Source organism: Magnolia sinica, chromosome 6 (assembly GCF_029962835.1).
Source record: "Magnolia sinica isolate HGM2019 chromosome 6, MsV1, whole genome shotgun sequence".
Classification (NCBI taxonomy): Eukaryota; Viridiplantae; Streptophyta; class Magnoliopsida; order Magnoliales; family Magnoliaceae; genus Magnolia; species Magnolia sinica.
In genome coordinates, this window is record NC_080578.1 from 62,944,216 (window position 1) to 62,967,301 (window position 23,086).

Below are 23,086 nucleotides of genomic sequence, written 5' to 3' on the forward strand. Positions count from 1 at the left end.
AAGACCAAAGATCAAATGCATAGGATCTTCCAATGGGGAAAATATTGGAGCACTGCAAAACAGTAGTGGCATTCAGATCAATAATCTGGACCACTGAACCAAGGTCCTCACATGAATGGAAACTTGGACAGCAAGGGAGTACACGATAATTCATTTACAAGTCCAACCTAGGGAGGTGGGTTGTGTGGCCCTGACTGTCAGTTTCAGCGCCCAACTCCATCCTCCTGTGAGCCAATCCAATCAAATAGCCTAAATCAACAAACCATAAGTACATAATTATGATTGAACCCAAGAAGCTAAATGGCCCTACTATTCCTCAAAGCATCTCAAATAAATGTCCATTGAAGTGAGGGAAATTACAGTAAGATCTCATTTAAGGGGTCTCAAGCTGAAACAGGGAGAGTTAATGATCCCCTCAACAGAGATCTTCGTAAACAGTTTGGACAAATTCAGCTCTCACATCTTCTAAAATAAAAATTTTAAAAAAAATTAAAAATGCGAGAAGATTCGTGCGCATTAAAAAACTGAATTGGACACTATACCATGTTGGGTACCAACAATTCAAAAACGACCCGCTCATTGTGGAACCTGCTCTGAACCATCAAATCCAGGGTGAATTAACTTCAGCATTTTTTTTTAGTACTGGATATTTGTTTCGAAAACGCCAATAAATACAATGGAGACAAATTACGAAGATAATGGCAAAGCAATTCTGCAATATCAGATGAGAGATTTAAAAGTCCTTTCCTAATCAAGATTACTCAGAGTAGGTGGAAAAACAGTTAGACGTGTCTTCCAGTTGGCTCTGTGTCTGCCTGGTAGTTTATACATAAGTAGTTAAGCAAATGCCAAGAGGAAACATAGTACCACAAGGACACAAATGAAGAACAAGCAAACATACTCAAGTTGCATGCTGGTGATGTTAAGTGAGTTCAATCTTCAATCGGCAAACCAAAGTGCTCCTTTAATATAGCTTTTGGAGTCCTCCCAAACCCATTAGCAATTTCCACCATATGCCTGAGCTTTATGACTTCTCTCTTTATTTGTTCCACTCTACTCAAGACATTGGCAAGAAGGGCATCCGAGTCATTGCCAGCAGGTGATGCTGTATGCTTTGCAAGTTCAGACCTCTCCATATCAAGCTTTTGATACAATCCAAGAAGGAGATCCTTGTGGCCATACAGCTTTTGCTCTGCAACTTTGTACTCCTCTTCCTGTGATTTTCTCAATGATTCAAGAGCTCTATCAATCTCATTCTCAAACTTCAAAGAAGCAATATGATGATCAGAAGTTATGTAGACAGGTGTTTGAGCTCCTCTTCCACGCGTGTCATCAAGCTCATGTGAAGGTTCAGATCCAGCAATGAAATCCAAAGAAACTTGATTGCTTAGAACATCCAGTGGCCCTGACAAGGCTGTGCTATTTTCAGGATGAGATTAAGATATAACAGTCGCTACACATCTGGACAGAAATTACAAAATCAAATCTTCAAGACATAGCAGGGAAAGGTTCTTCACAATTCCCAAAGGGTCACATTAAAGTATGATATTATAGTTTTCCTCATGATAATCCAGCTTTTTAATTCTCAGTGCCCAACCTTGGGTACATACACCGTGCGGGCCACAGTGTAAAACATGTAAAGGAGGTCATCCCATCTAAAAAAATAAACTAAATGGGCACACACATTGGCATGGCTAACCAAATTCCTAGCTTTTCTTCTTGCATTTGGCATGGGAAAACCTGACTAAGCACAGCATACCTATTATTAGAAGGTTTCAGGTTTTCTAGCGTTGATGCAAAGAATGGAGTGATTTTTGGGATAAGTGGACAAATGTGAGCCGGATATGGGAAAGTATTGCAAACTCATCCAATAATAGCAGGTTTCTTTTGTGGGATTAGAAAAAAGATTCTAGTTTTAGGAGAAGTCTCAGTGTTGAGAAGGAAATAGCCAATGGGAGTGCTTAGGGAAATCAGGTATTTACGATTAGTTTTGGAATACTATGAAAAAAAGTGTCTAAAGAATAGGGATGGTATTAACAGTTTTAAAACTTCTCTATATACAGGTGAACGTGGATGCGCATAGAGCCTTGTAAAGTTGGCATTGAGACATTTGAATGAGAGAAAAGTGCCTCTCTGGGCACAATTACTCCATACTCACACGCACATGGATTAAGGTCTCTACCATGCAATAGCAGACAAGGGATTTAGATTAAAAAACTGAGTCCTTTTGAAAACTCCTGCAAGAAGATTCCCATGGCGTGAAGTTCCTTCTATTGTGCTCCTTCCATAGTGGAATCTATTGGCACTGGTGGCAACGTAAAAGGCCCTTTCAGTCTTAGTTAGAAATATCCCTTTCTCATAAAATCTGGCAGGGGTTTTTGGTTGATATGGTAACCTAACAGATGTTATTATCCCTATGTATAGAAACTCAGGCAGGAGTTGTGGTTTGCTTTCAGTTGGTAATTGATAGCAAGATGAGGCCCTGAAGCCCATCTTTATCCTTGATCGATGGCAGATTGGAAGAAGCATCACGAAAGTCTGTGAAGGGTGTGTGGAAGAAGCAAGGGCCACACCCCAGTTCGTTTTTTAGAGAGGGCATCAAAATAATGCTCCCAAGGGTATTCAAAGTGCTGGAGTATGTGGCAGATCTTTTGGAGTCTCGGTGTGTACAAGAATGACGATTCGCAGTGTCCGACATTCGGTGGGTTGAAATTTGATATCTTGTTAGAGTCAGAGGTGATTATGCTGGAGGAGCCTTTCAATATCAATAAAATTCAAGAGGCAATGTTCAAATTCAAAAGGGGGCATTGCCCCTGCTCAGACGGTTCCAATGTTTTTCAAACAATTCTATTGGAATTTTACCCACGAAGAACTACCAGTAGTTATGGAGGATTTATGCATGAAGATCTAGAGGTGGTTGGGGTGTCAAGGTTGCTTCAAGAAGATTCAGCTCCTTGATGTCGTGTGTGATTTCTTCAACTCAGACTTTATTCTCTAGCGGCTCACAGTTCCAAGTTAGGAAAGATGACAAAGTTAATTTCTGGGAGGATAAATGTAGTGATCCTTCTGCTAGTAAGTTTGGCCCTTGTTCCAACTGGCTACTCAAAGGGGAGAAGTGAGTCATTTCTTCAGTCAAGAGGCTCCAATTTGCTTTGTCCAGCCATTACCTGAATTGCAACGGCGCTTTTAACACTACAAAGGTTGTATAAAAAAATTTAAAAATTATTATTATTATTATTATTTTTTTTTTTTTAAAAAGAAAAAAAAAAAAAAAAGAGCCTAGAAGCTTTGTCGTGCCGGCCAATTGGAATAATAGGCCTTAGTCAAAGAAGGCTGATGGAAAACAAACTATCTTTTTGCAATCGTTCTAGACAAAGTACTGAAGGCACTGAAATCTTCAGAACCCTTAGTAAGTGTGTTAAGATTGGTGCACGGTAATGAGAAGCCAACAATGGGATATATCTACAATGCGATGTAAATGGCTAGATCAAAAATTATGGAGCACTTTAATTATAAAGAACGTGATTATAGGCCTGTATTAGATATTATAGACAAAAAACGGGCAACCAAATGTCATCTGCTTTGTATTCAGATGCCTACGTTCTTAATCCAACCGTATTCTTCACTTTCGCCAATCGGAGTGACGCAGAAGCGATGCCTATGGTTGGATTTCTTAATGTTTTAGATAGATGGTTCCAAATAAAGACGAACAGAATAGGATCTCTAAATTTCCGAACTTCTACTTGAAGAGTGCAAGGATCTTCTCATAGGATAGTCATCAATCATAGAATTTTGAAACTGCCAAGTATGAACGTCTTGCCGAGTTACTCTAATTTAGAGGGATTTCTTGCAATCAACAAAGTCTGACTTACTCCAATTGTTATTTGGACACCTGATTAGTGGGGAATGTACAGAGTAGACCCAAACAGGAAGGATTCATCACTGAAAAAGTTAGCCATGCAAATTCTTGGCCTTACAGTTCAACAAGCGATTGAGAGCACAACTGGAGGTACGTTCAAGTCAGTAACATTTTCAATTCACTCTTCAAATGTTGGATTTACAGTGAATATTAAAAGTAGATAATCAGTAATCACTATCACGATTCACGAATTCACTTCAATTCAAATGTGATATGGATTCACCAAAAAAAAAAAAAAAAGTCTTCAACAAAAGAAGCCAATGAGCTAGTCTTTGTCCAATACAACCAAAAGCTACAGAAACGATTCCAAGCTAAGCAACAAAACCCTGGTTTCTATGATCCCATCTGCTTAGATGATCTAGAGGCAAACAATGTGACGGAAGACTAGGTGTTTGCAGGATAGGACGTAACATGGGCCCAAGCTGAAAATGTCACAATTGAATCAGCACCTGAAGAAGATAGAGAAGATAGAGAAGACAATATTTAGGAGATAGAATAAGAAAATGATCAACCATTGGCTGTAGATCAAGAACTCATGAGAACCGATGACAAAGAAACAGAAGAAGAGGAAGTTCATGTCGAAGGAGGTGGTGGCAGCGGCGGCAATGATGGTAAAGATGTGTCACAATGGATTAGGGAACAAATTGTATAACTTATCTTTGAAATTTTAAATTTTGATTTTGTACTTTGTAATTGTAACTTTATAGTTTGTAGTTTGTACGATGTATTTTTTATTTTTACATCAAGCCATCTGTTGAAAGGAACATTATTGAATAAGTTTTACACTTGAATAAGGTCAAAGCCATCTCTTGCTGCCTCCTATGGACTATCACCTTAGGTGATCGACTCAAGAGCTACCTACCATATGACAGGTTCATCTTCCCTCCTCTCATTTCTCAATACATTTGTTCATTGTTCCCTAGTTTTCCTAGCTAATGGATCATTGTTAAAAGTTCTTCATCAAGGAGCTGCTTCACCTAGTCCTTGCATTACCTTGTCTTCTGTTTACTCTTTGTGAGTAAACTTACTGATGAGGACATCGTGCACACGCACGCCCGCACACCACCACCCCTACGCACGTACGTACGCAGAAGGAGGACCCCACCATCGATCTGGTTCGATGACGACGTTCAGGGAGGGCCTCCTAGCTAGAAGACAAGTTTTGGTTCAAAAAAGTGGGCCCGATACTCAAGAAAAGCCCATCATGGGATCTCATGATCATGGCCCACTCGTCGGATTGATTTCATATTTTAGGTTTTGCTTATTGTTATTATTTAAAACATCATGAATGCTTTAGATTTCTTTGTTTGGTTTTTATTTTAGTTTACTTCATCGCCAAGTAATAGGTTGCGCACATGGTGCGAGTTTTTGGGCTATAGGGTTTTCCCTATAAATAGGCAACCCTTGTAGTTCTTTAGATATTGAAGTTTAATACAAATTTCTGCTTTATTTTTCTGCTCTCTTCCTGAGTTGTAGAAGAATTCAAAAGTGGGTGTAAAGCCCTCTCTTTGCGAAGGGCTAACTACCGTGGTGCAAAGCCACATCGATCCCGATTCACCCCCATCCTCCATCATCTCTTTTTTTTTTATCTTCCATCCTCATCCGTACTTCGAATTCATCCTTTATTGCATTGGCTTTCTTCATTATAGTAGGTTTTCAGATTTTGGCTCGCGGGAGGGCTGAAACTTCGGCGGAGCACCACGTACAAGCCGTAGCTCGGATCGACCCAAAACTTCGGGGTTTTGGAGCATCCCCCTGGCCAACTAGGGCCAAGGAGAGCTTTTCCACAAACGACGCCCCCTCGCACGTGCAGCCAGGTACCTGCGCACGTGCGAGCGCCCCAGGCCCGCTGTCCATACATGGGATCGTCTTTTAGCTCAGGTTTTTATCCTCTTTTATTCTCCCATAGCTGTTTTTTTTTTTTCATGAATCCTAGCTCTAGATTACGTTTTCCCTAAGTTATTTGCCAATTTTCTCACCCTAGGGTTCCTTGAATTAAGATTGGGGAATCCCTTGGATTAAGGACTGATTCTTATGCATGTGTGGTTGATTTCTATTTCCCTTTGAGTATTGTTTGGTTCATAATTTTCATTGATTCAGCCTAACGTGTGTAGGCCTGGACCTGCATAGATTCTCCTTTAATTGAATGTTTGGATTTTCATGTGGGATGTGGAATTTGTGTGATTGTTTCTGAATTGGTGTGATCCAAGCCTGAAATCTTGCATATCGTATTTAAATTCATGTCCTGCATCACTTACTAACATATTTAACTGCTCTGTCACCTTTTATCCTTCCCATTATGTGTTTTAGGACCTCAAAACAAATGAGATAATTGGTGGAGGTGAACTGCATGGATTCTAGTATATAGAACCTTGAGTCATTACTTTTACCCTTAATGTCACCACCACTCCATTACAGTGGCACGCACGGTTTCGTCACCCCTCAGACTCCTCGAAAATTTATGTTCCTTCTTTATCATCTATTTCCTCTCGCGTATGTGAAGCATGTCAGTTAGCTAAACACATAAGAATTACATTTTTGCCACGTCTTCACAAACGGAGTCTATCTCCATTTTTATCTCATGCATAGTTGCATACCGATGTGTGGGGCCCAATTCAAATACCTAGTCTTCAAAACGTCAAATATTTTCTGACATTTATTAATGACTATTCAAGAATGACATGGTAGTCATGATGAAAGACCGAATTGAAGTGTTTGAAATCTTTAAAAATTTTCATTCCGAAATATGTACACAGTTTAACACAGGAATCAAATGCTTTCGGTCAGATAATGCACTTGAGTATCTCTTGACCTCCTTTCAAGAGTTCTTAACTTCTACTGGCATTACCCATCAGACGTCTTGTGCCTATACTCCACAATAGAATGGTGTTGCCGAAAGGAAGAGTAAACACTTTTTGGAAGTTGGAAGATCCCTTCTTACTCATATGATTGTTCAAAAATGCTTCTAGAGTTTTTCCATTCTTACAACATGTCATCTCATTAATCGAATGCCCTCCTTAATTCTTGAGGGCAAAAATTCATTTTCTATGTTATATCATGATGCCTCACCCTTTCCTCTTTGCCCATGAGTATTTGGATGCATTGGCTTTGTCCATGTTTTACAACCTAGTTCCGATAAACTTGATGCACTTGTTGTTAAATTTATCTTCTTGGAATACTCTCGCACTTAGAAAGGATACAAGTGCCTTGACCCCTCACGTAATCAGATACTGGTTAGTGCAAATGTAAACCTTCTTCGAAGATACACCATTCTTTTCCCGTCCTCCCGATCATAGGGAGAATTGTTACTCAAAGGAAAATCTCATTGCCATTACTCCCATTCCTCGTCCTTCTATTTCATATCCACCAACCATTCCCCGACGTCTGAATAAACTGACATCACTTTTCAGGACCACCCCTATGATCCCCAATCCACACAATCCCCATCTCATTTGGATAGGGCTCTTGAAGCATAACCAACACCTTCGGACCAAGACATCCCGATTGCTCTTTGTAAAGGTACTCGCTCCTCTACTCTTCACCCAATCACTATTTTTTTTTTCATACCATCGTCTGCCTCCATCTGCCTGTACATTTGCAATGCCCCTGTCACAGGTGGTCATTCTGATATCCCATCATGAGGCGTTAGCTCATCCTAGGTGGCGAACAGCAATGGAAGAAGAAATTACGTCTATGCATCAAACTAGTACTTGAAAACTATATTCCCTTCATCTGCTAATAAACATTTAGCTGGTTGTCATTGGGTTCTCCATTAAATATCTACTTGATTGCTCAATTGAGCGTCTGAAAGCACGACAAAGGAATATACTCAAACACCAGGCTTAGATTATGAAGAAACATTCCTCCTATTGCAAAATTGAACTCTATTTGCGTATTGATTTCTGTGGCAGCAAATAAGTCTTGGTCGTTATACCAACTGGATGTAAAAAAAAAAAATGCTTTTTTGAATGATGAGCTAATTGAAGAAGTTTATATGGAGAAACCACCTGGATTTATTGCTTAGGGGAGAATAGGAAAGTGTGTAAACTTCAGAAGGCTATTTATGGTTTAAAACAATCTCCCAAGGCCTGGTTTGAAAATTTTAGCAAGGTGCTAATCAACTTAGACTTTAACATATGTCATGTTGATCACTTAGTATTTATGAAGCATAATCACAGAGGGATGGTCGCAATGGGCTCACATCTAGAAGCGGTTCCAAACAAAGGACCTTAGCCCTTTCCGTTACTTCCTCAAAATTGAAGTGGCTCGATCAGCATCAGGAATCAATTTTATCTCAACAAAAGTATGTATTCGACTTGTTGAAAGAAACTGGAATGTTAGGATGCAAGCCAAGTGACATGCCAATGGAGCCCAACAGTAAAATATTTGACAATCAAGGGGACTTGTTTAAGGATCCATAAAGATACAAAAGACTAGTTGGAAAACTCATCTACCTCACAGTTACTAGACCTGATGTATCATTTATTGGAGAATGGTAAGTCGGTTCGTGCATAAGCCACGTATACAGCACTGGGATGTAGTCCTACGAATTCTTTGTTACCTAAAAAAGGGCCCCAGGATTAGGACTAATATATCAATCTCACGTGCATCTTCAAGTCGAATCATATGCTGTCGCAAACTAGGCAAGCTCCATGACTGGCAGGAAATCCACCTCTGACTATTGCACCTATGTGGGAGGCAACCTGGTAACATGGAAAAGCAAGAAATAAAACGTCGTTGCTAGATCTAGTTCAAAGGCAGAATACAAAATTATGGGTCGTGCCATATGCGAGCTAATATACGTCCGATCTCTTCTCTAAGAATTGCAGTTATTTGATGAAGGGGCATTCACACTATTGTGATAACCAAATTGCACTACACAATACTAGCAATTCCGTATTTCATTAGTGGACAAAGCATATAGAGGTTGACTGCCATTTTATGAGAGAGAAGATTGCCTCCAAAGAAGTCTCCACGAAATATGTAAACTCAAGAACTCAACATGCTGATATATTCGCCAAGTCCCTATAATGCAGGTGCATTTTCACACTGGGCTCGAGTGGGGTCGCCTGTGGGATGCAGGTGCACACCCGGGGTGGGTGACCCATGTGATTTGGGGCCCACGGGGGAGGTCTCGTGTTCAAGACTCCTCAGCAGGGGTGATTAATGCACATTTCACACCAGGCTCGACTGGGGTAACCCGTGGGATGCGGGGACACACTCAGGGTGGGCGGCCCATGTGATTTGGGGCCCACGAAGGTGGTTCGGCCGAAGTCCTAAACCCATGAGATGTGGGGCCTGGGCTATGAGATAAAGGGATTAATTCGCCATACTCTAATAGTTCGAGCTTTTCGAGTAAGTGGTTAATTGTCCTGCATCAAATTGGTATCAGAGCGGGAGCTCTCGTGTTCGAGACTCCTCACCGGGAGTGATTAATACAAGGGCATTTTCACACTGGGCTCGAGTGAGGTCGCCTGTGAGATGCAGGGGCACACTTGAGGTGGGCGGCCCATGTCATTTGGGGCCCACGAAGGGGGTTCGGCCGAGGTCCTAAACCGATGAGATGTGAGGCCTGGGCTATGAGATAAAGGGATTAATTCGCCATACTCTAACAGTTCGAGCTTTTAGAGCAAGTGGTTAATTGTCCTACATCACCCTAGCTCGTAGTCAGTTTTCATTTCTCATTGGCAAGCTGGGCATGATAGATATATATAATTCAGCTTGAGGGGGAGTGTTGAAAGGAACATTATTGGATAAGTTTTACACTTCGTTGAATAAGCTCAAAGCATGTCATTAAGTAATGTACCAACACCGACCCTCTTTTAGAAAAGCCCAAGACGTCCTACACGGATTGTACACAGTCTCATTAGTTATAAATAAAATAAAAAGGAGAGGCTAGGGTTTCATGACCTAAGCGTCATACGTTTCTCTCCCTCTCTTGTTACAATCTCTCTCTCTCTCTCTCTCTCTCTCTCTCTCTCTCTCTCTTATCCTCCTCTTCCCCTCTCCTTGCTAGAATACTACAATTTTTTTTCACCATCAATAAAATTTCTATGTTGTTTCTTTTTCACAGTTTTGATTCACAGTTTTGATTGAGTAGTATATATATCATTTGAGTGCTTATTAGTTATTACCTTCTTAGTTGACTGTGTAACTTATTAGATGTAATGTAAATATGTAATAAATATAACAAAATATGAAAACATCAATGAACATATAATTCCAAACACTTGTAGTAGTTTTACATTTTTATATATAATTTTTAATATTTTTTCCATTCAACCCCCCCCCCCCCCCCCACCCGTTTTTTTGAATTTTTGAATTTTTCAAAAATAAAAATAAAAATACTACTCACGGTGGTTGTGCTAGTTGCTTATACGATCGTCCCTATGGACCACTTAGGGTCGATATGCCATTTGACAACATCAGACAATTCCAATTTTATTGAGATTGTTGCCTTGCTCCAAGGTCATTGTTTGGTTGTGCTTCATAATTTCAATCCACTCATCATGGACAGTGATTTGAGTAACTTAATTGGTTGGATTGTGGTAGAGCAATGTAACACCCCGAACCTTTCGATACTCGAGTATCGAAAGTCCTCGGGTGTTACCAGGAAAATCTAATTTAGTATATAAGTGTGGGAACACAACCTATATTTTAATCGTTCATTTACACTCCAGCCTAAATCTAACAGTTGGGAGTAATCTCCATCCATGATCAAACCATCCGACCATTGATTTTTAAGACGGACCATCAAATACCCTAATATTCTCACATGTTCATCAAAACCAACCGTTCAATCAACTATTAACCACTAGATAAAGATATCCAACTGTCTACTTTGATTTTGGACTATCCGATCATAGTAAACTAACTTCCTTATCTCCATAATTCTGATCCTTTCATCGTGTTCGTCACCTACCTATCATCAAAACTACGATCTAAGGAACTTGCACATGTGAATGAACAACTTGAATCTAACAGTGTACGTGTCCTACCCATGGATCACTTCAAAATCCATTTTGTGTTTACCCGTTTACAAAACCGACCATACAATGGCGCATGTACATGATTAAGTTCGTAACCATCCAATTACCTTAATTTTAACCCATCATATTTGTATCTACCAAACAGGCCATCTAAATAACAAAATAAACCGATCATCTCGAAGATCATAAGGCATATATCAAGACTACTAGCTAACTTTTCTATTAGATGTGCACATGCGTTGCTTTGGATCATGGAGTAGGATAGCCCATTAAAAATGCATCTTGGTCATCCTTGAGAGATCAAGACATGGATTGGGGTGTTGGAAAGAGTGTAAAAAATGGTGGGACATGGTGGAGTTTCAACTCAAATGGACGATACAAATGGGCTACTCACATATTTGAAATTTTTCTTAGAAAAGAGAAGAAGAGAGAGGCTAGCTCCCTGACACCTCTGACGTTAATAAGATAATGTAAATATTATTTATATATATATATAAAGGGAAACATGTGAGTTGTTTCCAAGAAGGTTTTAACGGTAAGCATTCCCCATCCATTTTGCGACCCATCTAATCAAGGTTTGTTTCATATTTGGACCCATGGCTCAAGATGACATGGAGAAACTAATGGGTGGTGTGGATTTTGGTCCACATAGTTGTGGGTCCCACAGAAAAAAAAGATTAAAAAAATAATAAAAGAGAACTTTGACCAAGCGCCACTCGAGTAAAGGGAGACAATGGTCTCCTACTCGTCTTACTCTTCCTGCTTCGTTTGAAACAAAATGTGGGGGTCGCTACTTATGCGGTGGGCCCACCATCATCATGCATGACGATGATCCAAACCGCTCATCGTTTAGGGACCCTAGAGAGACATCCAACAACAGGTGTTTTATGATCCAAACTTGCACGTTGTGGCCCACCTAAGTTTGGATATGCTTCATTCTTGGGCTCATGTTCTAACATGATCTGGCAATCTAGATAAACGAAGTGGATTTATCAACAAACATTACAGTGGACCCCATCTAGTCCCTACAGATAGTACGTGTCCGCAATTTGCGTTGAAACTATCCAGCTCTAGGAAGGAGTTTAAAATGAAAATTCTTCGTTCTTCTTTCCTATTCAGAGAAGGATTTTCCCATGAATCTTTGACTTGCCATGTTAGAATCAATCCTAACCATCCATTTTTATAACTTATTATGCAAGGGACAAAGCCAGAGTCAAAACAGTCGTGATTCTCACCATCTTCCTCAACTTTGTGTGGCAAAAGGCCAAATCTATTCAAATTGAGAACCCACTTACCCATTGACGCTGGAACTTTGATTTCTTCCTTCCTTAAGCTTCATATGACAAATCCAAACCATCCATCAACTTTCGATTGAAGAAATACTCATCAATTGTAAATATGCCATTAAAGGCCGAAGCTTTCTCGTCATTTTAGTGATGATCGCTCGTCACTGTATGGGCCTCGATCACAAGATCTGAGATGATCATTGGATGGGCTATATGAGCCGTATTCAACCCCTAAAAAACCCATAAAAAACTGTCATACGAAAATCCACTAAAACAAATCCAAAAACAGTGAAGAAACGAAGCCATGCGCGACTTGTTCCACATGTTGTATAATGCAGCGACGAGTCAAGCCTCTCTACACTTGCATAAAGGCTATTTGAAGCCTATAAAAGACCTCTCCTGTGGAAAAAGAAAGTACATCAGAAAGAAATGGGGGAAAAAAAAAAACGAAAGAAAGATATATAAAAATAAAAATTAAAAAAAAGCGAGTGTTTTGGTCGGCCGAGTCGACTTGGTAAGACTCGTTGAGTTCGCATCGAGTTCAGACTGGTTCAGATTTGAGTTAGGTTCAATCAGACACAACATCCTCTTGTAAGTCTCAATAGATGTAAACTCCCATTCAAGTTTTGCTTTCAAATGTGTGTAAGATTTGTAAGAGCTGAGTCAACTCAGCAAAGATATTCACTGAAATCTAGATTTTGTCAAGCTGAGAATAGTCTCTGAATACGATAAGTTGCCCATCTATGCCATACCTTAGTTGAAGTTTTATTTAAATCACAAACTAGTGTAAATCCTAAACCTAGATTCTAGATCCAACCCTAGTTTGATCCTAACCGTATAAACCATATAATACCACGATTTAACCATAAGAATTGTGTTAAACATGTCTTAAAGGGTGTTCACAAAATTCTAGCAAAGTTTTAAAGCAGTCCGACTGAAGAGGTGAGGATTTCCCTTCAAGCTTTCCACCTGAATCATGGAATAGCTATAGTTTGTTGGTTTTGCTTAATTTAAATTATTCTTTTCATTTCATGTTTATTTATTGTAATTCATAAGTTTAATGTGAGCTAACATGAACAGGATTCCTCCACGTACGTTGTAGATGTATTTATTTACAAGTCATGCTTTGCTATTTAGCCACATGTGTTGATTGTTACATGATGGAAATTATTATGTTGATGGAACTATAATTTGGAACTTAGTGGCCTACTTTGTTATGGATCAAATACCTTGATGGTATATGAATTTGGATTGTCATTATGTGACTTATTTGATATCTTATGTGGCATGGGTGACGAGCCCTTATTTGTGTCCACTTACGACTTATCTTGATGATTTATTGACATGGGTGACGAGCCCTTTTAGTTGGTGTCCATGAATGGACTTTGATTATGTTTATTATCTCCTCTATATGGTAGGGTAACATGAGGCCACTAAGTGTAAGGTTTTCCATAATTGGTTGATTTGTAAATGCGGCCGTTCCTTTGTGAATTTTACTGGATAACTAGTCATTGTGGGGCTGTCCCTTTGCATCATAATACCGATGATTATCCTTAGTGACTGTTGGTTCACACGTGCCAGCTGGATTTGCATCCACAGGCTAATGTGCATTCATACATCTATGCATTAATTAATATTCACATTGTGAAGTGAATGTGTTATTTGTTTGTCTTATGTTTATCAACTATACTGGACTGTATTGAGGGATGTGTAATCTTGGGAGGGAGTTTTCATTGAATTGGCCACTTACCATCACAATATTTGAAAAACAACCACTGGTGATGCAGGACTAGAAGAGTACGATGACGTGCCTAAAGAATTGATCGAGTGGATGAGTTGTCGTACCTAACTTAGAATAGTTAGATTTGTACTTTGATAATTGATGGATTATTTACTTTTGTAATCAATCCCCAGCTGAGTGGACAAGTAGCTGAAGTATGTAATGTTTAGAACTTTGATTATAAAGTTCTATTTATTTTACTTGTGTGATGTATACCATACAAATGTGAGAAGTGTTTCAAAAAAATTTTGACATGTTACGAAGAAACATTCGTTTATTACTTCACTGACACCTGGAATTCTCCGGCATGAGTGTAATACTCGGGCTGCGAAAATTCAGGGCGTTACAAGCAAGGACTATGGAGGTTATCTTGCTTGCTAGATGAGGCGGTTAGCTTTAAAGTCAAATTGCAAGTCTCCCTTCAGCATATCCTGCTTCTAGTAACCAGAGAGCATATGCTCTAGCCAAGGAAGGAATCAATCATGCATCCCATGTGGTTGTAGATAAGAGGCTGTGATATACTTTGCTGCCTCCAGATGGTGGTATATTTGCATATTTGTGGTCGTCCCGTTGGTCCTGGGCCCTCCTCTTTTGAGCCTTGGCTTTGTATTTTGTTTTCTTTTCTCTTAATAAAATTTTAACATTAAAAAAGGAATAAGAAGGGGACATGCACACGCTAAACCCAAAACTAACCATCAAGGCACATCTTCATGGGGACATTAGCTATGCTCCTAGAGCTTCAATGTGGGGTGGCCAATCATCAATCCGTATCGTCCATTCATTCATACTTACAAGGTGGGCCATGGTGCAAAAATCACGCCGTTCAGATGATTCGAACCATCTTGATCAACAGCTCAGCGTGCTGCTTTGTTTTGGTCAATGGTTCACTAAAAGGATTCTTCACAGGATCTAGGGTGGCTACTCCAAGGGTATCCTCTACCCATTCCTCTTTGTAGTTGTTGCCGAAGCTCTCAGCAGAACGCTAGAGAAAGCTAGGGAGGAAGGATTAATTAATTGCTTCCAGGTGGGGAAAGCAAATTTCCAAGTATCCCACCCTTAGTTCACAGACAATTCTCATTAGTTTTGCAATTCCGATGAACTAAATCGATAACCTTGAGGAAGGTTCTGGGTTATTTTGAAGAGGTCTCGGGTCATAAGATTATTATTCTAACAAGTGAGCTCCTAGGAGTCAAATTGGAGAGAAGAAATTGGATACTTGCTAGGGTGTTCAGGTATAATAGGCCACGCAAGCTTCCGAATCTTACCTAGGTCACCTGTTGTGCTCTGGAAAGCCAGCAAAGCATCCATGGGCTTCGGTGGTAGAGAAAATAGAAAGGAAACATTCAGGTTGGAAGAGTAGGTGAAGTAGAATCACGCTGATCGAGGCAGCTATGTCAGAAACGATGGTTGATTTTTTGTCCCTATTCCAGTGTCTTGCAAGCATCCTAATAGACTGGGGGGGGGGGGCCAAAGAGACTTTGTTTGAAGGAATCCAAAGAGACTTTGTTTGAAGAAGGAAAGGGAAACAAAAATTCCATTTCATGTAGTACAGTGAGGTGTGTAAACCAAAAAAGCAGAGGTAGAATAGTGAGGAAATCATCAAAAACCATAAACACAGATTGCTAGGAAAAAAATGGTTGTGGAGGTCCGAGGTGGAGGATAATAACTTTGCGAGTTATATCAAGCAAATCATTATCACTAAGCCTTATGCCAATTAATTTGTGTTGGCAAGTTATATCAAGCAAATATGGTGAGAATATGGACAGATGGCTTCCTGAAGCCTCATTGTGGGACAGCACCAAGAGTGGGCCACAACACCCTCGAGGCAGCTCGCTCTCTTTTCAAAGGGGGATCTCTTCCAAGGGCCTTCACTACAACTCTTATCTGTCTAATTCCCAAAACCCCGTCCCCAACCAAATTTTCTGATTTTCGCCCTATTAGACTGTGTAACTGCATTTACAAAATTCTTTAAATTATTTGCAGACAGGCTTAGCAGAGTCCTTCCCAAAATCATCTCTTCCGAAACAAGGGGCTTTTGTTCAAGGGAAAGCGATAGCAGAAAGCTGTGCTCTTGCGCAAGAGGCCTTCAGGGACATTGACAGAAAGGTTCGTGGCGGGAACATCCTCATTAAATTAGAAGGCTTACGACAGGCTTGATTAGGGCTTCCTAAAGGCGGTCCTTCGGCGTTTTGGGTTCGGGCCTAATTGGGTAGATATGATCGAAAAATGCTGGTGCAACTCCTGGTTCTTGATTCTTGTAAATGGTGTACCATGTGGCTTCTTCTAGTCAACCAGAGGTCTCTGCCAGGGGGATTCCATCTTGCCTGTGCTTTTCATTCTCGCGTCTGAGGTGCTAAGTAGGGGCTTCAGGCAGCTGATTATTGGCAGTTGCTGCCAACCTTTCCAGACCCGAAGAGGCTGTCCTCCTATCTCCCACCTACTCTTTGCAGATGACACGCTCCTTGCAAATGGCGGCCGTAAATCACTAAAACAGATAATGGAGTTTCTTGCCCGGTATCAAGGTGCTTCCGATCAAAAGATCAATCCCCGTAAGAGTTTCTTCATCCTCTCAGCCCATCAATCCGACTCCCAGGTCAGGTCAGCTCACAGGACCCTCAGTTTCCAGCAGGGTGTCTCTCCTTTCTCCTATCTTGGGGTCCCAATATGTAAGGGGAGAGCCAAGAGGGCCTATTTCCAGGGGATTCCAGAGAAACTTCAAAACAGAATTTCAGGCTGGAAAGGGAAGATCCTGTCCCAGGCAGGTCACAGGACCCTCATCAATCATGTCCAAAACAGCATACCGGTCCACTCCATGGCAGCGGCTGACATTCCTCTCCCCTTACTCAGGGAACTAGAAAGAACTTGGGCCGATTTCTTTTGGGGCTGGGAGGGTGATCAGAAACATTACCATTGCGTGAATTGGAAGCGGATTGCTTGGCCGAAAGCGGAAAGCGGCTTGGAAGTCAAGAGCCCGACCAGTGTCATGCAGGCCCATAGGATGAAACTACAGTTAAGTGCAGGGGAAATAGCAGCTGTTGGGCAGATTTTGTCAAAAGGAAATATCCCATGGATCTCTACTCATCAGTTGGTTCGAGCGTGGCTGCCTATGCGTCACCCATGTGGAAACATATTTGCAATTTCTTCCCGACAATTGCTGCCAGGTCAAGGTGGATAGTGGGCCGAGGTGATTGCAACTTCTGGGAAGATGACTAGTCCAGTTTAGGGCCGCTATCCGAATAGAAACTGCAGTCTGCCACGTTGCAGCCCGCTATGTAACAGAATCAGCGCGTTCATTTCTTCATCGGGCCCAACGGCTGGAGGGATCCAGAAGGAGTGCGCCAGCTTCTCCCTCAAGTCGTCATAGACCACATCACAGATGAGGGGACCTACAACTCCTTCGATGAGGACACTCAAATTTGGGTTCCATCTGTAATCGAGGAATTTCAGATCAGGTCAGCGTGGGATTTAACTAGATCTGGAGGGAATAGAGTTTCGTGGTCCAAAATGGGTGTGGCACCCCAAACTGCCGCCTAAAATTTCGCTTCTTACCTGGAAGATTATCAACAAAGCAATCCCCATGGATGCTAGAGTTCAAGCCAAAGGGATCCACTTGGCCTCAAAATGTGATTGTTGTCCTCCTCCGCTTCGGCCCCACACAGAAAGGATTGACCATATTTTCTCCTCGGAAGGCATACCAACAGCGGTGTGGGGCCATTTTCAAACCCTCTTCAACCTCGGGTCATCAGCCCATGATACCACGGTGGGTCGAGCAACCAAATGGTGGGCGGTGGCTGCCCCATCTGATCGTCTTCACATCTTGTGAGGCCTCACCTCGGGGCTCATCTTTTGGGAGATCTGAAAGTCCAGAAACGCCTCTCACTTCGACACCTCCGTCAGCACTTCAACCAAGATCATTACGTCGGTCCACCGGCAGATCTCCACTCTCGGCCCTTCCCTCCCCCTCCCCAAGTTGGTGAAGCGTGCCTCTACTCTAGCCCTTAGAAACCTGGGGATCGATGGAGCATCAATGCAACTGAAGAAAATCCAAGTTGTCAAATGGATTAGCCCAAAGAGGGATTGGGTTGAAATCAACGTTCATGGGTCCTCCCTTGGAAATCTGGGCCCAGTGGGGGTGGGGGCGTTTGTAGAGGTAACGGAGGAAATTTCCTCTTTGCCTTCGCGTCAGGCTATGGTATTGGCTAAAACACTCGCACTGAGATCCAGGAGATCTATGAGGGGCTGTCTCTTTGCACAGGCCTGGGCTTCTCCAAGGTGGAGGTTGCGGGTGACTCCAAATGCATTGTTTCCTCAATTTCCTCAAACCAGGAACCCTCCTGGCCCTTGTGGTACTGGAGGTCCAGGATTATAGCGCTAATGGGCACTATGGAGATTTCTATCTCCCATACCCCTATAGAGGCAAATGTAGTTGTCGACCACCTTGCGCGGAAGGGCAGCAGTAGTCCATCAAGGGCTTTCTTCACTTCGCAAGCCGATCTCCCCGGCATTACCAGAGGCCTCGTATTCTTGGATAGGGTTGGGTTGAGGAATTTGAGAGAGAGATGATCCTCTCTTTCGAGCCCCTATTTTTCTCCTCTTTTCTCTTTTTCTGTTCTTTTCTCACGATAGGCAGGCCTATCGTCTTTTAATGGGTAGGCCCGCCCAAAATATCTCTTTGTACATCCTTTGCCTGTTGAATGGAAAATCCTTTTGAAAAAAAAAAGAAGGTTTGAACGGTAATTTTTAAAATTTAAAAAAAAAAAAAAAAGAGTATGGAAAGTGGTATTTAGAGTTGAAAAATCATTCCAAAAGGGAGATTTATCTTCAGTGTTGGGAATGGATCTCGAATTCAAATATGAGTGATTTTTATAAATATGTACTGGCGGACATCCTACTATTCCATGGAGTGGATTACTTGAGCATGTGTTTTATACACTTCTGTACCAATTCATACATTCGTTTGCCTTCATGGCCTGGCAACTTCCCCTCCATGACAATACCCAGCTTGCTCATCATTTCAGGCATACATGTAATAGACTTATTGTTGGATTGGAGGCAATACTAGCTGGATCATGTTGGCATGTAAGTGGTGTCATAGTGTGCCTCTGCCATGGCCGGTTCTAGAAGCCTGGGAGAAAAAGGAAGGTTAATGTCTAGGGGCGACCAATCATAAAACTTTGCCAATCTACCATTTAAAAGAAACCCCAAATTGCAAGGAGAACGGCTAAGATGGCTATGACATCTTGAAAACTGTGTGCATAAAAGATGATGATGATGATGATGAGGGCACATATATTAAAGAAGTCACATGAAATGGAAGAAATAAGTTTCAAGGAAAAAATAAAAATAAAAAATTGTGGGGAATTAGCACCAAAACACCAGTCTGCAGAAATGACATTTAAAGGCAACTAACCTGCAGAAAACCTTCGACTATCGTCATCCACCTTCCAAATGTCTTCAACGTAAATTCCACTCTTAAGCTGATGTAAATATCGAAGGGTCATGATATAGGTTGAGAAACCCTAAAAAGAGACTAGGATGACTTTGGGAAAAGAAGTTGCAATTTCCATGACTGAAGAGGCCACTAGTTACAAAAATAAAATTAAAAATTGTACCTTTGTTAAAACCAGCTCGATATGATTCAGCAAGTTCTTTGCGCTTGTCTGTTGGGAGCCACGCAAGATGCACAAACCAAGGTTTAAAATCTTCTCAATGCCATCCCTGGAATCAACAGATTGGCATGTTTCTAGAAACCTTTCAACATGTGAAATCAGGTTTGTCTTGTTGTCACATCGTCTACAATAGTACTCAACATCCAAGCCAATGCTTCCTCCTACAGTCCCAGCCATGTAAGAACGGAGAGCACAATTCACATGGGCAATGTGCCCACAGATATAGTTTCCCTTCACCCTTGCTTCACATTTTACAAAACTATACCCTCCATACTCCCAGTCAATAGTCTTGCAACATAGAATACAGCAACAATCACGACAAAAGCCAGATTCAGTGCAACAGATATCACATGCCATGGCTTCAAGGGAGTTAGTCCTTGGTTGTACTCGAAGACTACACATCTTGTTTCCAGCTTTACAATCATTATCTCCAAATGTTGATTCAGATCCGGCATGTTCATTTGCCAAGAGTTGTACAGGATGCATGTCAGAGGAGTCATTACCTGCTATATATGCCATGGTAAAATCAAAACCACCACCAAGACATCAGATATCCATGTTTACGACTACTCATATGCATATCTACATATCTATAATTCTAAGAATATTACTTTTTTCGTAACTACAGATATCAGATGCAAAAATGTTAATATATATAAAGATCTTGAGCTGGAGTGTTCAAATTCAAACAATCTATAGGAAGGAAAGTATGAAAAACTCCAATGCTGAACTGGTTAATCATTATTAATAATACAAGAATGCGTGAGAGAATAATTACAAAGACAAGATGAGATTATGTGATCTGTATTTACTGATAATATTCAATTTAGCTTCTGGAATGCAGAAACACCTACGTGAATGATATATGGTACATAGCACCTCCAAACTTGCCAGGAAAATATGAACCAATGTTCTCATTCCTCATGACAAGAAAGAGAATTTAACTAATATAGTCCCATCCCTTGTCATCAAGCGTATCAAAAATCCATCATCCATAACTTGGAATGGAATAAAGAGATGGAGTAAAAGGAATTGACAGTGACAACACTTCACCGTGCACAATGTTTTCCGTATGCTTTCAAAGCAAACAAAATGACTGCTTAAGCTCAATACCAGAGTCGTCACAAATAACTTAATATTTGCCATCAAATACGATGTGGATTTAAGTAATATTTTGGTTGACAAAGTCGTTCAAGAAGATTGTAAGAACGAAGAAAATGCCAAATGAATGGAGGAGAGGTATCATCGGACCTATTTATAAGAATAAAGGAGAGATAAACCTGCCATGGGACTGCACTTATGAGCCATACTATGAAACTTTGGGAAAGAGTGACTGAGCAAAGTCTGAGGCATGAAACAAATGAATGAGAAAATCAGTTTAGTTTCATGCCAAGGTCTACCATTGAAGCTATCTTCCCATTTAGACAATTGATGGAGAAATATAGGGGGATGGGGAAGTATTGCCACATGGTCCTTATTGACTTAGAGAAAGATTAATATAGGGTCCCTAAAGAGTTAATCCAGTGGATGTGGGGAAAAGAGTTTCAAGAGGCATTTTGACATGATTAAGAATATGTATGAGGGAGCAATAACAAATGTGAGGACCACTAGTGGAAACACAATTGAGTTCCCAATTATGGTGAGCTTACACCAGGGGTTGGCACTAAGCCATACCTCTTCGCATTGGTTATGGACGAATTAACAAGACATTTGCAAGAAGAGATCCCATGATACACACACACACACACACACACACACACATACATACATACATCTCATACGCAAACTGAAGATGAAATACGCGAAGATTGCTACAATCCACACTAAACCTCCTCAACAAACCTTCCACATTGGCCTTTTCAATCATCCACCTCAGCAACAATCACAAATAAAAAAGGTAAGAACATATCCCCGTTGTTTGCAAATGACCAATGTTGTCCAATGGCATAAGTGATCCTAAACGATCGCCAATGTGTGATCACTTATGTGATCGCACAATCACATAAGTATCATACACAATTATTTTTTTAATTAAACTACAAAATTAAGATACACTATGTAATTAGTAGAAGTGATACAAGTTTTTTTTTTTTAAATAAAATTATTTCATTAAAATTTGTGCAATTAGTACCTAAGTTACATAAGTATAATAATCAACAAGTCACACTTAACACTAAGTCATCTTCTAAGTTCTAATTCATTAACAAGTAATAAATAACAAGTCAACAACTTATTAAAACTTTAAAATTTTTATTGAAAAATAATATCTTGATGACTGATGAGTCACTTCACTTGATATAATAAATGGTAATTGGTACCAAACTACCAATACCATACAAAGTATAAATAACAAACTGGGTAAGAAAAAATAGTTGGAAAAAAAAAAAAACTCCTAGTTACAAACTTACAACTTACGAACTTAAAAATTTCAATTTACATACCTAATAATTTATACTATAATATATATTGATCCCTCTCTCTTTGTGGCACATCACCACCAGCGTCGTTGTCGTCATCTTCGTTGGAGTCATATCCTTCTTCAACATATACTTCATCTTCTTCTGTTTCTTCATCATAGGTTTGCACAAGTTACCCTTCCACATCTAAAAGTCAATCATCTTCTTCTTGTACCTCTTCAATCTCATTCTCACCATCTTGGCCTTGGCTGTTACTAAGCCTAGTGCCACTACTCGCCCCTCTTCTCCACCTATGAGTTGAAGAATCTTCTCCAGGTGCCAATCCAAAAGTGGCATCTTAGACTTTGACCCATGTCAGGTGTTTTCCTGCAAAGACAGAATCCTCTATCTCCACAAGCCACTCACTATCTGCCTCCACATCATCTAGGCAAATAGAATCATAGAAACTAGGCTTTTCTCACCTAGCCTGGAATCATTCTCACAGCTTTCGGTTGTATTAGACAAAGACCAAGTCATTGAGCTTCTTTTGATCAAAATGATTCCTTTTTTTAATGTGAACTTGCATAACATTCCAAAATTTCCATTGAAAGTGAATTAGCGATAAGTTGATGATGGTCGTTACTTTTATGTTTAGTGAACTAAAAGTGAATTGTAAACTCAAATGTACTCTAATTGCCCTCACAACCGGTAGTAGAACATGTAAGGCCAAGAATTTTCATGGCCAATTTTTGTAGTGCCGGATCATTCTTGTTTTAGTCAACTCCATACATTGACCATAAGTAAGTTGTGCAAATAACATTTTGAGTTAGATTTTTAACATTGTAAGCAATGTTTTAAATATCGACAGTATTGCCTGAGATATCTTGTATCGCACTTGTGCAATATGAAACGCACAAGTAGTGCCGATATATCCCACATGTTCGATTCAGTGAGCATTTTCAATTTTCGATCCCTTTGAAAAATATATATACATACATACATACATACATACATACATACATATATATATATATATAATATGTTAAA

The 23,086-nt window shown here is 40.4% G+C and overlaps 1 protein-coding gene across 3 annotated transcripts in view; it reads right to left on the minus strand.

Annotated features, from left to right (window-relative positions):
- Positions 1-725: 725 nt before the first annotated feature.
- The window catches only part of LOC131248808 (protein TITANIA), a 34,402-nt gene continuing 12,041 nt past the window's right edge, over positions 726-23,086 (minus strand). Inside the window, exons 2-4 of one of the 3 annotated variants that reach the window (XM_058249278.1) lie at positions 19,587-20,149; positions 19,385-19,451; positions 726-1,405 (exon numbers count right to left, since the gene is read on the minus strand). In XM_058249278.1, the coding sequence (XP_058105261.1) occupies positions 933-1,405; positions 19,385-19,451; positions 19,587-20,149 (1,103 nt within the window). In that variant the 3' untranslated portion in view covers positions 726-932. Of the gene's footprint in view, positions 1,415-19,384; positions 19,452-19,586; positions 20,150-23,086 lie in introns of all 3 variants that reach the window. The other 2 variants (XM_058249276.1, XM_058249277.1) reach the window with 2 other exon arrangements.